Source organism: Pseudopodoces humilis, chromosome 6 (genome assembly GCF_049639895.1).
Source record: "Pseudopodoces humilis isolate 2021_Gansu_Grassland_sample_001 chromosome 6, ASM4963989v1, whole genome shotgun sequence".
Taxonomy (NCBI): domain Eukaryota; kingdom Metazoa; phylum Chordata; class Aves; order Passeriformes; family Paridae; genus Pseudopodoces; species Pseudopodoces humilis.
In genome coordinates, this window is record NC_142205.1 from 55,955,935 (window position 1) to 55,970,891 (window position 14,957).

At 41.8% G+C, this 14,957-nt stretch overlaps 1 protein-coding gene across 9 annotated transcripts in view; it reads left to right on the forward strand.

The window, feature by feature from the left end:
- Positions 1-14,957, forward strand: part of ARHGAP24 (Rho GTPase activating protein 24) — a 184,909-nt gene that overhangs the window by 147,916 nt on the left and 22,036 nt on the right. For 8 of the 9 annotated variants that reach the window (XM_088056594.1, XM_088056595.1, XM_088056592.1 and 5 more), the window contains one exon: positions 6,993-7,115. In XM_088056594.1, the coding sequence (XP_087912720.1) occupies positions 6,993-7,115 (123 nt within the window). Of the gene's footprint in view, positions 1-6,992; positions 7,116-10,177; positions 11,307-14,957 lie in introns of those variants that run through there. The other variant, XM_005525611.3, reaches the window with a different exon arrangement.

Here is a 14,957-nt window from a genome sequence, read left to right on the forward strand (position 1 = left end):
GGACTTCTATTAAAACCCGTAAACAAACTGCACTGTGTGGTATGCCCTGAGCAAGAAGAGATATGAGATTTTTTTAAGTGAGAATGGCACTGGAAAAGGGCAAGATAGAAAGAGTAAACTCTGTTGGCACCAACATCTTAGAGACAGGGAATGGTAGGGAAGGGGAGCAGACTATAAAATAGGTACCAATTGGTGATCTGTGGCTGAGGATAACGTGGAGGACTGTGAAATCTGTTAGAAGCATAGCAGAAGTTCAAATTAGGAATAAAGGAAGGAGAGCAAAGTATGGGGGAAGAATGAGACATGCTGGAAAAGATTAAAGGGCTCTGAAAAAATTAGAGCTCTCATATTGTGCAGTGGATGATTTGAATTCACATCTCTTTTCCTCATTAATGATCTCCTTCTTACACAATTATAACTGCTGATGAGCAAGCATCACAGTTCTTTGCTCAGGTATTTAAGCAATAATTACAGCTATGCAAACGCACAGTGCTTAAACACGGCACTGCTTCTATGCTTTTATTGTGCAAAACACTAAATTTACTCTTACAGACCGACTGTGCTGCGGTTGTAGCCCTGCAGCACAGGAGAGACCTACCTGTACAGAGTGTTCATTGTGTTACACATGAGGAATTCATTTCCTGAGCCTGATTTCAGGTATCCGACAGCAGCTGGTTCAGTGCTTCATGAAAACAGCTCATTCTGTTGAAAAAGCCCTGCTGTCTTCCAGACATTCTGCAAGTGGGGAAATTGTCCTAGAGCACAGTGCCCACCAGGGAATCTACTTGTGTTAGCAATCTTTTGCCACTTAGCACTGAAATTAGGCTTCAGCTTTTATGTTGAAAACCTAATGTGCCCCCTTCAAAAAAATATACCCATAGTTTAGAACGCTGCTGTTGCAGATTATTAACGCAAAAGATTGGCTGGTTACAAGCAAGAGAAAATTATATATGTACTGAAGTATTTAAAAAGCAGTATCCTCATTACTGTTTTGTTCACAGTTACTTGATTCCCTTTCTAGGAAAATATATTAATTCTTTGTGAAGAGAGAACTTTAATATGGCACTTGATGTGGTTTGCTAGCAAAAAATGGTGATTTTGATAGCTCTGTATTTCAAAGCTGAGATTTCTCAGTGGTGGTGGCATCAGTCAGTTAAAGCACAAGTATTTCTCCAGCCACGACTCTGCCCCTTAGATCCTTGGCTAAGGAACCTTGAGCCAAACAATTACAGCACATAGAACAGGGCAGTCCTGGGAAATTGGAATTGGAATTTTAGTCTGTAGATCTCCCTCAACCCAATCTATTACCTGTCATCAAGGCTTTAGAGGTAATGCAACTGTGTAGTATTCTTCTCATGACAGGAGTTTTTGCATGATTGTTAAGGACTTGGTTGTCCAGACTTCCTTTTTTGTAGTAAAGAAAGAGAGGGCAGTGACTTGAACTTAGGCTATGCACTCCTTTCTTCATTCTCAGATGAACCAAGAGGGAAGCTGTAAACTCTTGGTCAAGTTTTACACAGTCAGGAAGAATAGGTCCAATTACCAGGCATATGCAGAATAAAGAAACTTTTTAGAATTATAAATAAACAAACAAAAACACAGGGAAAAAACCCCAAACACACAGAGAGCAAGTTTCAAGTAGCTTTGTCTCTTTTGGTTTTCAAATTGGTCATGTGAGATGCAGCAGTTGCTCAGCCTTTAACACAGATTGTCACTCACTATGAAGAAAAGTTCTAAATGAATCCTGCACGCAACGAGACATTAAAATCTCATTAAAATACAATTCCATTTTGAAGCTTGGCTCCTTTGTTTGTCTTTGCTCAGCCTAAGCTCCGACCAAGCTTTTTGCAGTTAGGTTTTTCCACTGTCCCAGCTGGGGTTAACATAAAACATTTTACTTTATTTTAGACTAAAAAAAGCCATTTTAGAACATCTACCAGTTCAATGGCAGTTTGAAGGATAAATTGTCCCATATCAGCTGAATGCAGGAACCTGAATCATCCTTGAAAGAAGCCGTGTGTGATTTTCATCACACTCAAAGTGCGCAGGGTTCATGAATGGGAGTGACCAGTAGAATAGTTCTTACATTTCATTAAAGTTGGGTTCTTTTGGAACTTATCATTAAGTTTAACAGCTATGATGGAGTTCCTTGTCTCACTTGAGGATGGATGGATCCCATAGTTTCCTGCTTTGGTATAAGGAAGACAGACATACGGATTTGAATTGTAGCACATCAGTGTGTTATGTCAGACCTGTACTTAAAGCAGCAGTGCCTAATACTGTTTTACTATCAAGGCTGGGTAAGCAAAATTTCTGGGTTTTAATTATACAAGGAGTTTAATTAGGAAAAAAGTTATTAATCTCGTTCTCTGATATTCTGTCTCCACAATTTGCTGAGATGATTTCTGCTTCAGATTAAAATGTTTGAATACAAATGCTTTAAAATGAAAGTTGATGAAGAAAATCCAGGTGGGTTTTTCTAGAGACACAGAGTAAGTTTGTCAATTAGTGTACAGTTCATTTGTACCAATGGGGAAGATTTAAGAATGCAAAGTGTAGTGGAAGAGCTGTGAATTTTATTTATTGGTGTTTTGCTTGTGAAGAAATACTAACTGGAGTCCTGATCAGGAATGATAAGTCACACAGTCTTATCATCCCCCTGAACAGAGAAGTGTGCTGTGAGGTGCTGAGTAGCCAGGAGTTTCTGTTTGAGTACTATATGGAGGTGCATTTAGTGTATTCATCTGAAACACCAGAAGGCTAAAATTTTACTATTTAGTGTTTTCCCACAAACAAATATGGAGCATCCAAGCAGGGGGAGATGTTTCTAAGGAAAACCTAGTGAGTTATATTGTAAGGCCAGTCTGCCTTTCATATTCATTCAGTTCCCAAGCTGAAGAGAGTATGGATTTCAGAAACTGTGGCTAAGAGAAATGCACAAGGGGGTAGGAAACTGTTTCACTTTGAAATTGGTCCCAAATTTTAATTTTTTTTTTCTTGTTGTTTGTTTAGTTTTGTTTTTTTTGTTTAGAATGTGAATGTTCTTGTGAGGTTGGGCATAACGTTCTCAGCTCAGAAAAATCGGATTAATCCTAGTTTTTTGATGTTCCTCCTGGGAGAAAATTCTCTCTTAAACAGTTGGTATGAATTTAATCCTTTCACATTCCATTCTCAAGAAATGCTGGAACCACTGCTTGCAGGAAATCCAAGATACTTTTAAAAGGACAAAGGCAATATTTCATGCAGAGTTCAGCCTGGGTACATCCAGGTAAAGGAAAGGTGTTGGCTTAGACAGGAAGAGTCTGCAGAGTAGTAAAAACACCTTTCAGGACTGAATGCCATTTTCCCCTGTAGAGTGGATTCCTGCAGGAATCAGCCTCTCTGTATTTTAATTGTAGTTTGTAAGTTTTTTTGTTTTTTCTTTCTGGATGCTGGCAAGAGTTCTTAAAATCCCTTGCTGGTACTGGGGGTACCAGCAGCATCAGTCTCTGTGTCACCGAGCCCCTGAGCAGGCAGGACAGAGCACTGGACACCTTGTATGGGTGTTACGGATAGATTCCTTCAATAAATAAGAGTTCATTTCTGCTGCTGCCAAGAAAATAAAGCGGATTACAGTCTGGTTAGGGCTACAGGAGTAACATTATGTGATGGTACATTGTAGTTCTTTGACTCCAAACAGTGTAGATCCAATTACTTTTGGCCGTTTCCAGAGCCTGGAATGTACGGGATATACATATCAGTTGTACAAACAGCAGCTTTTCATCTCAAACATGCCAGAGTCAGCTTCTTTGGTCATGTGGTCTGGGTTCTGTTCCTTCCAGCTCCTGTGACACCTGCAAAGTAAAAAAGGGAAAAAGATGGGGAAAAAAGTGGAGTTTGTATTCCAGCCTCTTGAGTTGGCTGTTCACAACCAGGCCACATCACACAGGTTTAGGCATTTCTTGGTCTGCGGACGCAGGCATGGAAATTTGAGAAGGCATAATCTGAAGCTAGAAAACAATATAGGTAAAATAGGTTATGGTTTGCACACAGGAAAGAGAATGGATTCACATCTGCAATGTGACTTCATGCTGAGCAGCATTTTCAAGTTGATGTTCTTAGTGCTGCTATCTGTGGTATGAATAGATGTTTGATTTTTGGAGATTGTGATCGACTCATGCTTCAGTGTAATCTTTAATATTTTTAATACAAAAGTTTTAAAAGGAAAAAAGAGTGGAAGTAGATATTCCAGACAATGTATTTCACATGTGTCCTGCAGATCTGCTGAAGATTCAAAAGGTCCTAATTCTAATTTTGTTTTTCTGATATTTCTTACCTGTGATGACTTCATTTCTTCTTGTCTCATCTTGTAAATTTTGCATTTAAAATATAGTCTCATAAAGATAATATTTGTGGTAAAACACAAATCCAAGTGCTATTGTGTCCCAAAAAAATATTTTAATGAGGCTTTAGTTAATGAATAATACCTACATTAACACACAAGTAGGAAAACTGTGCAAGATCAAATATTGTGTTGTGAAAGAAAGGGATATGAATTACAAAGTAGATCCAAAATTGCTGTAAAATGATGAAGCTCTTTCTGTTAGGAAAGCTTCACTTTCTCATAACAAGGTAATGTAACCAAACATTATGCTTTCCTTCTCTGCAAAATCAGGCTGATTGTGTATTGGCTCACTGGGTGTTTTACCTGAGCTAAAGTACTGCTTTGGAATTCACACTGTAAATAAACTGGCTAGACTTCTGGGATTAATCCACTCTATCTGGAGAACACCCTCCAATTTGTCATAACATGATAACTTGGTAAATACTGCATCATCTGCTAGGCAAATATTGCATAATCTGTTTCATTTAAATATGCAGGCTTTTAAAAAAATATGGATCAATCTGGCAGCACCTGGGAGGACCATCACATGTTGTATTTTTTGTTGTCTCTTTAGTGAAAAAATCAAGTCGCCACTTTTTTTTTTTAGTCCTGGATCTGATATATATTATGTTTATGCATGGTTTTAGGTTTTTTTTGTGTTGCACCTTGCAGGATCCTAGTCCACTGAAATGAAAAGGAGCTACAGTGCAACATGATAAGATAAATAATTTTTTCAGGTTTTATAAGCCACAGAAAGAACTCAATTGTGGTGCATTATTTTTCTCTATACTGTATTTATTACTGTAATATTTAATAGGTGTGAGACTACATTGAGGTTTTATGCTACTGTCCTTATTTTTTGGTCTTTCTAGGGTGAGAACTGTAGACAGTATGTAAATTAGGCCTGTTGAAGTAAACTGAGGAGGGTATCACGTCTCCTTTTTGTCCTTGAATGAGAGATCTGTCCTTGTTTTGGTCAAAATGGCTATGTAAAAGGTAAAAATGGGGAGGAAATTGCCAGGGCCTGTCTGTGTTTTCTTTGGGACAGGGTTGATGAGGAGTGATAATGTCTGGGATTTTGATGCTTCCCTGTCTCTATACCTTTATTCTCCATGGTAAAAAGAATGGAACATGACACAGAATTAAGACCCATGTTTTGTACTGATCTTGGGCAAGTCACTGAAAAGATTTTAGAAAAAAAATAGAAAACTAATCTTGATGTTTCTCTAGTATTCTGTGACACAACATAGGTTCATCCTTACTATATCTTAGGAAGAAAAAAGTATTCTTTAGACTTTCAAACTGTGATATGGTCTGAAATGTACTGTAGTTCAGGTTGTTGCATCATTTGTTTCAATACCTTTTTGGGGGACATGGGGTGTACGAATGGCTGAGCTTTGTCTGTAGAAAACCGGAATCTCTGTTTACCTCCAAATTAAAATTTAAATTTTGAATAATGATGCAATCCTTAATAATAAATTTTGCAGTAGAATCTGCCATTGTCTGGCTTTTGCATTCACCAAATTTCAGTTAAGTGCCTTTTACAGTTGTGTGTCCTACTTCTGTAAGGTGTGGTCTACAGGAGTAGATTAATTCAGAATACTTGTGCCAGGATTTTCTAGTCCTTAATAAATTTCTCTTTAGAAACCTAGCTGTTTCAATGCCCAGCACTAAGCATGGCACTCTTCCAGGAGCAGTATTCCTGCTATACTGAGCAGAAGTACTTTAGATATCCCTAGGATAAAAAATGGGAATATAAGAAGCTGGAAAGATGTGAATGCAGGACTGACAGGATTTCTAGGTGCATTGCATTTGTGTGTGAAGTACTTGTGTATGCCCTTGGCTCAGTGAAAGGGCGTCAAAATGCCACTCATTTTCTGGGTTTGGCATTCTGCAGTGCTGGAAAAGGTGGTTTGAATCCCCAGTGCCCTTGCAGTAACCTTCTGGTACCTTTGGTACCTTTTAGAATGAAGATGAAACTGTACAAGTCTGCAAACATGGAGCTGTGTCAAGCCAAGTTCTGGTTTTGACCTTCTTAGTGTGGGCCCATCCTTTAAAGAAAGGATGGGAAGGCAGTGTGTTCCCTTTTAATCTAATCCTCATCAGACCCAAACAAGGCAGTGGGTTGTACCATGTCATCTGCCTTCTCCTTAGAGAGTCACAGCAACACTTGGGTGTATCAAGTATTACTGCCCTGCATGTGGCGCAGTGCGTTCCTGAAAATAAGAATGGAGTCATCCCCACTTGTTCAAAGCATCATTATCAGTCTCTGCATTTATTCTCTCCATTGTGGTACAGTAACTGCTGCAAAATTTCCAGTGCATGTATCAAGTTACAGATTAGTGCAGGCCCCTGTGGTTCTTGGAACAGCATGGGGCTGTTTTTGTTTACTGATGACATTTATCCTCTCATTTCCTTTTGGAAGCATGACAGCTTCTCACTGTCTCATGGGGAATGTACTTACAGGACCTTCTTTTCATGCCATGTCTGACAGCAAGCGCTGCACTGCACAGTATCCATGTCTGCAAGCTATGGAGCCGCTGCTGGTGCTTCCAGCAGTCAGACTGGCAGGAGCTTGGCTGGGCACAGAAGCAAAAGGGTTTCTAAGTGCAATTATCTTGTCTTGCAGGAGGAGACCGAGAGCGGATGACAGCTAATCATGAGACGTACCTACTCATGGCGAGCACGCAGAATGACATGGAGGATTGGGTGAAATCCATCCGCAGGGTTATATGGGCACCGTTTGGAGGAGGTGAGTCACTGAGGGAACATGCAGTGCTCACAGATACACTCTTGAGAAAAGACTCACAGGCGTTCTTCTGTTATCTCTGAGTCACAGACAGAGTTTTGAAGTAAAGAGGAGAATGGTCTAGATCTTTCCAGAAAAGTGGAGTAAACATGTTTCCATGCAGAGGGCTCAATTAAAAGACTTTGAACTGTCTGGAACCACTTCCCTTGATGAGGATAGCGCATGATAGCGTCAGGGGAAGTTTTCACAGAAGATTGGTCTTGTATGAAATCAGCTTTCCTGAAGGGAGAGGCAAGGTAATTCCTTTGGTCACCAGCTGAAAAACCATCCATGGTGTTTCTTAAATGCCTGTTTGAAAAGCTGTCAGCAGTTCTCCTGCCAGTGACAGTTAAGAGCAGTAATAGCATTATATAAAGCTGTGCCTCAGAATATTAGCAACTAACAGTGTGGGAATTTGATTGGCATCTCCAATGATTTCAGTAGTACTGTACTAAAATTTATCATTGGGAGTCTAGTTGTCTTTTTAAAAAGCTCTCTTATGTCCAATGGGCTGCAAATTATTGTAATTTTCATCACTACTATTCTGGTGATAATATCTATATTATAATACAAGTATGACTGATACACTTGCACAAAATGTCTGTGTATTAATGTCAGTCTGTTCCTTGGAGCTTTCAAATCTCTATGTCTGAGGACAGAAATATTTTCCTACAGTGGAAGACCACCTGTATTGCAGCACATGATTATTCTTGTCTGCAAGTTGCTGGAAAAAAGTCAGATCAGGATTGTCTGTGCTATTTTATGATCAAGAGGTGCAGTTATCACTGAAAACTCTTATTGCTGACTTCTTTCTCTTAGCTGCTGGGTAGAACAGAGGAGGAGGGAGAGACTAATGGAAATTTTAAAGAAAACTTTTCTTGAAAACCACTCATCTTCCTTTGTGCTTTATTCAGGTTACATAGCATTTAGGAGAGGACTTTGACCTCACTGGTGGGCTCCACTGAGGGACTTGGTCAGCTAGGGCCTGCCTGGCATCTCTGAAACATGACTTCCTTCTCCTTGGCTTCTCCTGAGGAAATGTGCCTTGAAAAGATGGTGCAAAGCAGTCATGTCACTGGTATCTGGCCCTTTATGTTAAATAAGATGGCACAGTCCTGAATCTGGGAATGTAGGTCTTAAAATCCTTTAAAAAAAAAGAAAAAACATACCAAAAAATCCCAAAACTCACAAAGTGAAAGTCTTGTCTTCAAACACATGAACTGCTACAGGTATATGGAGTTGGTTTGGGAAAGGGAAGTTAAGAGCATCACAGTCTTCTCTAATTAGGCTAGGTAAGAAACCTGGCTTGTTATATAGCACAAAGATTACCCATCCCCAGCTTTCTCAAAGTAGGCCTTGTGTTGAGCTCCTGAGCATTCTCCTACTCCAGTCCAGTAGCAGCCTAAGCTGCTGTGGCAGTAACAAATTTGGAGGCTTAGCAGAAGTGGATTTTTCAAAGAGTATCTGTGGATTTTTGCGCTTGGCTTCCTGCACCACAGTATCTTTCTGTGGCAGATAATAAGGAAAGGCAGCCTTGCTGTTCTTCTGCAAGTGGAGGTGTCTCTCTGTGTCACAGGCAGAGAGCTGCGATTAGGTGAAACTAAATTCTAGCCCAAGTCAATGAACAGAGGGTTACAAATAGAAACCAAATCTCTCAAGTCCTGACCCTGTGCTTTCTTCACCAGCTCCTCATTTGCTTTTATAGGGCAAGAGCTATTTCTGATTTGCAGCTGGGAATCCTTCCAGCCACCAAGAAAATTCTCAGGATACCGTCATTGTTGTAGGAATGTTTAACGCCAGTTACTGCGGGAAGCACCTCGCTGAGGATTTTGCTTGCTGATTTGCATAAAACTAGAGGGGTGTGATCTTTGTATTACCTTTTCAATTCATTTGCAGTTAAAACACTTAGAAGTATGTTCTTATTTTTCTTTTTGGGTTTCTTGAGCAAGTAGACTGATTCAGGATTGTTTGTATTGGGAAGCAAATAGTTAACTCTCTGGAAAACACAAAAAATAGCTGGAACATAATTGAGGGTGTAGTGTTCAAGGAGAACATAGGCATTTATGATAATAAGGCAAAGGCAGTATCATGGGATGTGTCACCGTTAAGAACTGAGTTTCCAAAATGTCCCCCATTTTATTAACTTCTTGATAGTCAGGGCCATCTTAACAAGTACAAATAAATCCTGTTAACTGTTCTCTAGTTATGAATGACCAGACATGCTTGTGTTTTTAATATCCTTTGCTGCATGGATGTTGCTACAGCTGCTGCAGAAATCTGACTCTTCTTAAGACAGGCACTTCTGACTTAAGACGTCTTAAGTCATCTGTAGATGAAGATCTTACGATCTGTAGCTGCTGAAGTTAAAAATGGTTTTACATATTATAATAGCTGTAAAAAAGATACAGAAAAGTTGCAATCACATGATGATGACTAGCCAGTAACAAGTAATTACTTGCAACACAAAATTATTTCAGACAGCTAATTAATCAAAACACTGGTTTGATATCAGCTTCCTGAATTTCAGTACTTAATGGTAAGCCACAATAACCTGGTGTGACACAAGTCAAGTGCCACTTCGAATAACATGTGAATTTTCTGGTTCTTTTAAGCATTGTAAGTAAGCTCTGTGTGCGTGTGCGTGCAGCGGATATGTACAAGCTTTGCTGAGGCTCTAATATTTAAAGTTTGTCTGGCAGTGGGAGAGGGGTCCTGGTACAAGAGCGAGGAGCTCTGTAAATAATTAACCTTATCATTAAATTCTTATTTGTTAACCTGTGCTAGAAAGAGAAAGAGAAGGGGGGGGGGGGGGGGGGCAGGTGGGAATTTGCTAAACTCATCAGAAACAGGTTGTTTTTTGCACCAGAAGATTAAGGTGACTGTAGAAAGAAAAATCCGAAAGGGAAAAGAAATGTAAATGAGGCAGGGCATGCAATGCCTGTTTGCACATGAAATTCCCTTCCTGATTAGATTAAAAAGGCAATTTTTTACAGAGCCTGCGACTAAGAGGGGGGGAGGGAGGAGGCGAGAAGAAGGAGCCATGAGCATTTTAGCAGGGGTAGCAGTGTAAGGTCTGGCACCTCCTGCAGGAGCCAGGCACAGCCTGCTCGCTTTCCCAGCCGCCGCACATGACAGGCGCCTGAAGTCAACTCAAAGTCACCCGAGGAGACACAAACCTGCGCTGCGGCTGCTGCACGCAGGCGGGGAGCAGCACAGCCCCGCTGCCAGCCCTGCTGCCAGCCCTGCCGTGGGGCCGGCAAGCCTCCAGAGCATCCCCGCTGCAGGCACGGGCTCCTCAGCAGCTCCCGGGATCCTGCCCGCAGGGATGCGCCGCTGCCGCATCTGACGCGCCGCTCCCGGGAGGGCTCCTGGTAGTTGGAAGGCAATAAAACAAGCGAGAAGCCCATGAGAGCGTCACAGGAGGAGCTGGCCGTATAAAAGGACTTTTGAGAGGAATCTGCTATGGACAAAGAGCCTTTCGGGAGAAGGGACTATTATTTATGCTTCTCGGTTGCATAAATAAAGGGTGCCAGCGAGGAGTGTTGTATCCTGAAGGATCCTTCCGTGGCCTTTTTGGTATTGTTCTTCTCTTTCCCCTTGCACACCGCACAGTGCTGAGCTTTTGCTGTGGAATTAGTCTCTGCCACTCAGCCTCCTGTTCCAGCCGGGAGGAAGAGGTCTTTCTCCCCCTCCGTCTGTGCAGGCACTTCTCTTTGACTGGAAGATACATCTTTTTGCTGAAACTCTTTTGTTGTGACATTGCATAACAGGCAGTTGTCTCACTGCAGGAAATAAAAGAAAGGAAAGGAAATAGATGGAAGGAAATTGTTCCCCAAAGCAAAACTGAAGCAGGGAAGAGAACATCAAAATCGTTTCAAGCCCTACCCAAGATCTAGAAGACCACGAATCTCCTAGCTCCAGAGGAAAATACACTATTATAAAAACTCCTCAGCAGTCGGTAATGATGAGTAATCGTGGTGTTCTGTCTGGATGCTGCTGGTAAAGGAGAGCTTTGGAAGGACGTGGGGGCTCTGGCCTGTATGATGCCTGAAGACAGAAATGCTGGAGTCCGCAGCCCAGGTGCCTTAGCAGCAGCTCCCTTCATTCCTAAAACTACTTACAGGAGAATTAAGCGGTGCTTTAGTTTCCGCAAAGGTAGGTCTGTTCTGTCGCTTGTTCTGCTATGCTGGTGAAGCTGAGGCTTCTGAGAAGTCAGGGGGGCTCTGTGTGCAGGGGCAGATGAGAACACCGAAACAAAAGGCATTAAACAATGCAGATGCCAACATTCCACGAATGATTTATTTACTCCTTTGTTCATTTGTTTGTAGCTGGCAAGCGGATACTGTCTCCTCTCCATGATAGCCCGTGAATGCAGGAATGAGGTGGAATGAGACAAGATTATTGCAGTGCCTCTGAGCAGAATTGAGTGAGAACACTGAGGCAGTTAGACCTGTGATGCTCTGAGTTGCCTGTTTGGCAGAACATCGGGAAAAAGAGTTTCTATTTGCATTTTGTCTATGTGGGAGGAGGGAGGGAGAAGAGAGGGAGCAAAGCAAGGTGATAAATGTTTATCTGTGCAGAAGCTTGAGTCCTTGATTTCAGAGGTTTCTGGTGGAATGAAGTGTAGCTCTACAATGCCCTGTCCTGGTGCAAGGGCTGCATTGCCACTCATAGTGCTGCCCTGCAGCCTGCATTTGCCTTTTCACCTGCTGCATAGAGAGCTTTATAGCCAGTTTTGTTTTGCAGTGCACATACTCCTGTTGAAGCAGAGCATGGAAAAACGCGGGGTAACAGGGCAAAAAGGGAGGGTGGATGTAATAATGTGTCAGCCGAAAGCACTGGAAGGGAAGCACATGTCTGAGACAGAGATACTACCAGTGATAGTAAGATGCGCCCGGGCGCTTGGGGTGGGTGGGGAGAAACTGTTTCCACTGACAAGGACAAAAACTTAGTGTGGGGGAAAAGAGGATGGATATTAATGCTGTTTTAAAAGCTCTGCTGGACTGAGCAATACAAGTGAAAGGGCTAAATTGTCACGTTTTTCTGAAGCGCAAGAAATTCTTTTAAAAATGATACAAATAATATATACAAATTATACAAATTCTGTCACCTTCTTCTGCTGATCCTTCCTCAGCTGTTCCTTCTTGCTGCCATTTGCCCTTTTGCAAGACCAAGCAGCTCCTTGCTCCAAGGCTCAGCAGCAGTGTAGTGACATCATTGCTTTCGAGGGTTGGCGAGCAGGCAGTCAGGGGCGATGTCTTGGAAGGAAGGATCACAGCCAGCGAGGGGCTCACTGCAGAACTGCTGCAGAGATCAGCTATCACCGGCAGCTGAGGTAGCACTGGGAGCTGTTTGCCCCCTGTACCCCCCTCCCCAAGGCCCGTGGCTGCTGGAGTTCAGTCCTGCTGGAGGCTGGCCAGGAGGATGTGGATGTGTCTTGCATTTCAAGGTGTCGGTGTGAATTAGAGCTGCCTGTGTCCCTTTTATACCCGTTAACTGTCTTGAGAAATGTTTGGAAGTTGAATAAAGGATTAACTGATAATTTTGCAGACAGCTGCCTTTGTGCCTGTGTACAGCCTTAGCTGCTCCAAGAAGAGCTTCAGCTGTTGATTCTTCCTCCGTATGTTCTGATACAGAAACTCTCCAGTCTAAAACTCCCAAGTGAAGCAGCAGCACTTGAGGCAGAGGACAGAGTGATGGAGGTGATGCTGCCAATTTGCTTTCCTCTATGTAAAATTTGTTCTGGTTGCTTTCTTATTTTCTGTCAAGGCCCTTAGGTCAGAGCTGCAGAATGCTGGGGCATGTATTTAACTTGGTCCATGTCCCACTGAAGTCAACAGAAAGACGGACATTAACTGGATTCAGTCAAGCCCTTACTGTGGTGGCACTGGCACATTAGGTTAACTACATTTGTCTTATTAGTTGATTTAATGAATTATTGCAACTTCATTTGAGGATTGTATACCTAAGTATAAAAAAAGGCAAAGCTAGCCTTCTGTAAACCTAATCCATAATTGCATAAAGCAGATCAATTAGATCAAAGCTGTGCAACATGATGCAGAAAATATAATTAGCAGAGAAAACCGCTGGCTAGTCATGGGAAGAAGTACAAGAGAATCATGACATCATCTTCACCAATGGTACCAGGTACAGAGCCCTTCCTGGAAATCCAGATCAAAGTTCCACTGTGATTGGCACCTAAAAATCAGATGCCAGACTTCTGGGGTTTCGGAGTCATGTTGTAGGAAAAGTCGAAGCTGAGAGGGCAGCATCTGAACAGAGACAGAGCCAAACATCTTTAGACTCTGGCTTGAAGCAGATGCTCTCTGTTTAAGTACCACCACAGGCACTTCCATAGAGAACATACATTGTCATTGGAGAAAGCAGTGTCTGAGGAGGCATGCAATGATGAGAACATTCAATAATATGGTGAATTTGGTAAAGCAGAGTTGTGGAGAATGAGATGGCATTGGATGTGGCCAGAGAAATAGTGCAGGCTCTGATGTGATCAACTGTGACAGGTTCCTGGTGATGTTTTCAAGATTGTCTCCTTTCCTTTCATGTATCTAATTCTGCAGTTATGTCAGAGTTGTTTTTGCGAGCAGGTTATTGGGGTGTGCAGATGTTCTAAACTCCAGGGTGGGAGTTTATCTTACCTTCTCTACTGCCAGCATCACACTGACTGTGGGCTTGGGAGAAGTCTTGAAGAGAATTATTCAGGCAGGAACAAAATTCTGCTACCACTGGTTTTGGTGGGGTTTTTCCTCTCCCGTATGTTCAGAAATTCTGTAGAGAAGAAGAAAACACTTCCTGTCTTTGATCCACTCAAAACAGCACTTACTGCTGGGGAACATCTGAGCAGAAAGCTGATGGGAAATAATAATTAAAAACTCCTTATTAGGTGTTTTGTGGCCATGACAGCCACTTCTTTGTGTTATTCCAGGTCTTTGTTCCCAGCCCCACTGTTGAAAGCCATTCAACTGATCTGTTACTTTCTGTCAATGAATTACTGATGAAGAATTAAGAGCTGTTTAAAATTTGCATCCAGATTCTAAGCTGAGATAAGTTTAACCTTAACTGACCCCTTCTGATCAGTACAGCCCAAGAAACCAAAACTTGTTTTGGAAGCACCAGGCTCCCTTGATCCTTTGGTGCATATGTACAGGTGTGGGCCATCTATGAAAACAGCCTTCAGTGCCTTTTGCTGTCTGAAACCTTCTGACTCGCTGAATGCGTGCACTGTCATCAATCTAGAGTGGCAAGTGGGCTTTTTTGAGGTATTCCTTATTTCAAGGCATCACTTAGGGAGCAAGGTGGCAGAATGGCCACCTAGATTTTTATTCTTTTTTCCTCCAGAATCAGAAGTCCATGGACTTTATATGTGATCCCTGCCTGTGTTCAGTTAGCTGAGGAAATAATTGACTAGTAACATTCTCAGATGTTAAAGCCATACTTCAACTGTGGCTATGTACCATGAAAAATAACCACAGTGCTTCCACAACTCTTGAGAAGACATATGCAGATTTTGCATATAGCATTGTGATGTTTTTCATAAGGTTTCTGGATATCTGTTAGGCATGGAAACCCAGTTTCTCAAAGTGTTTACAAAACTTCTGCCACGGGAATGTTCTAGTTAATGAGTAACTGCTCAGCATGCCCTTTACTAGCATGTGATTTTCCTCTTTGATGTTATGCGTGATCCTGGCTTAATTGGATATAGCTTTAGAGACCTGCAAGGGCTCTCTGGAAAAGCAGTTCTGCTGATTAAATCTAATGACTGGTCAGAACTGGATCCTGTGCATTTCC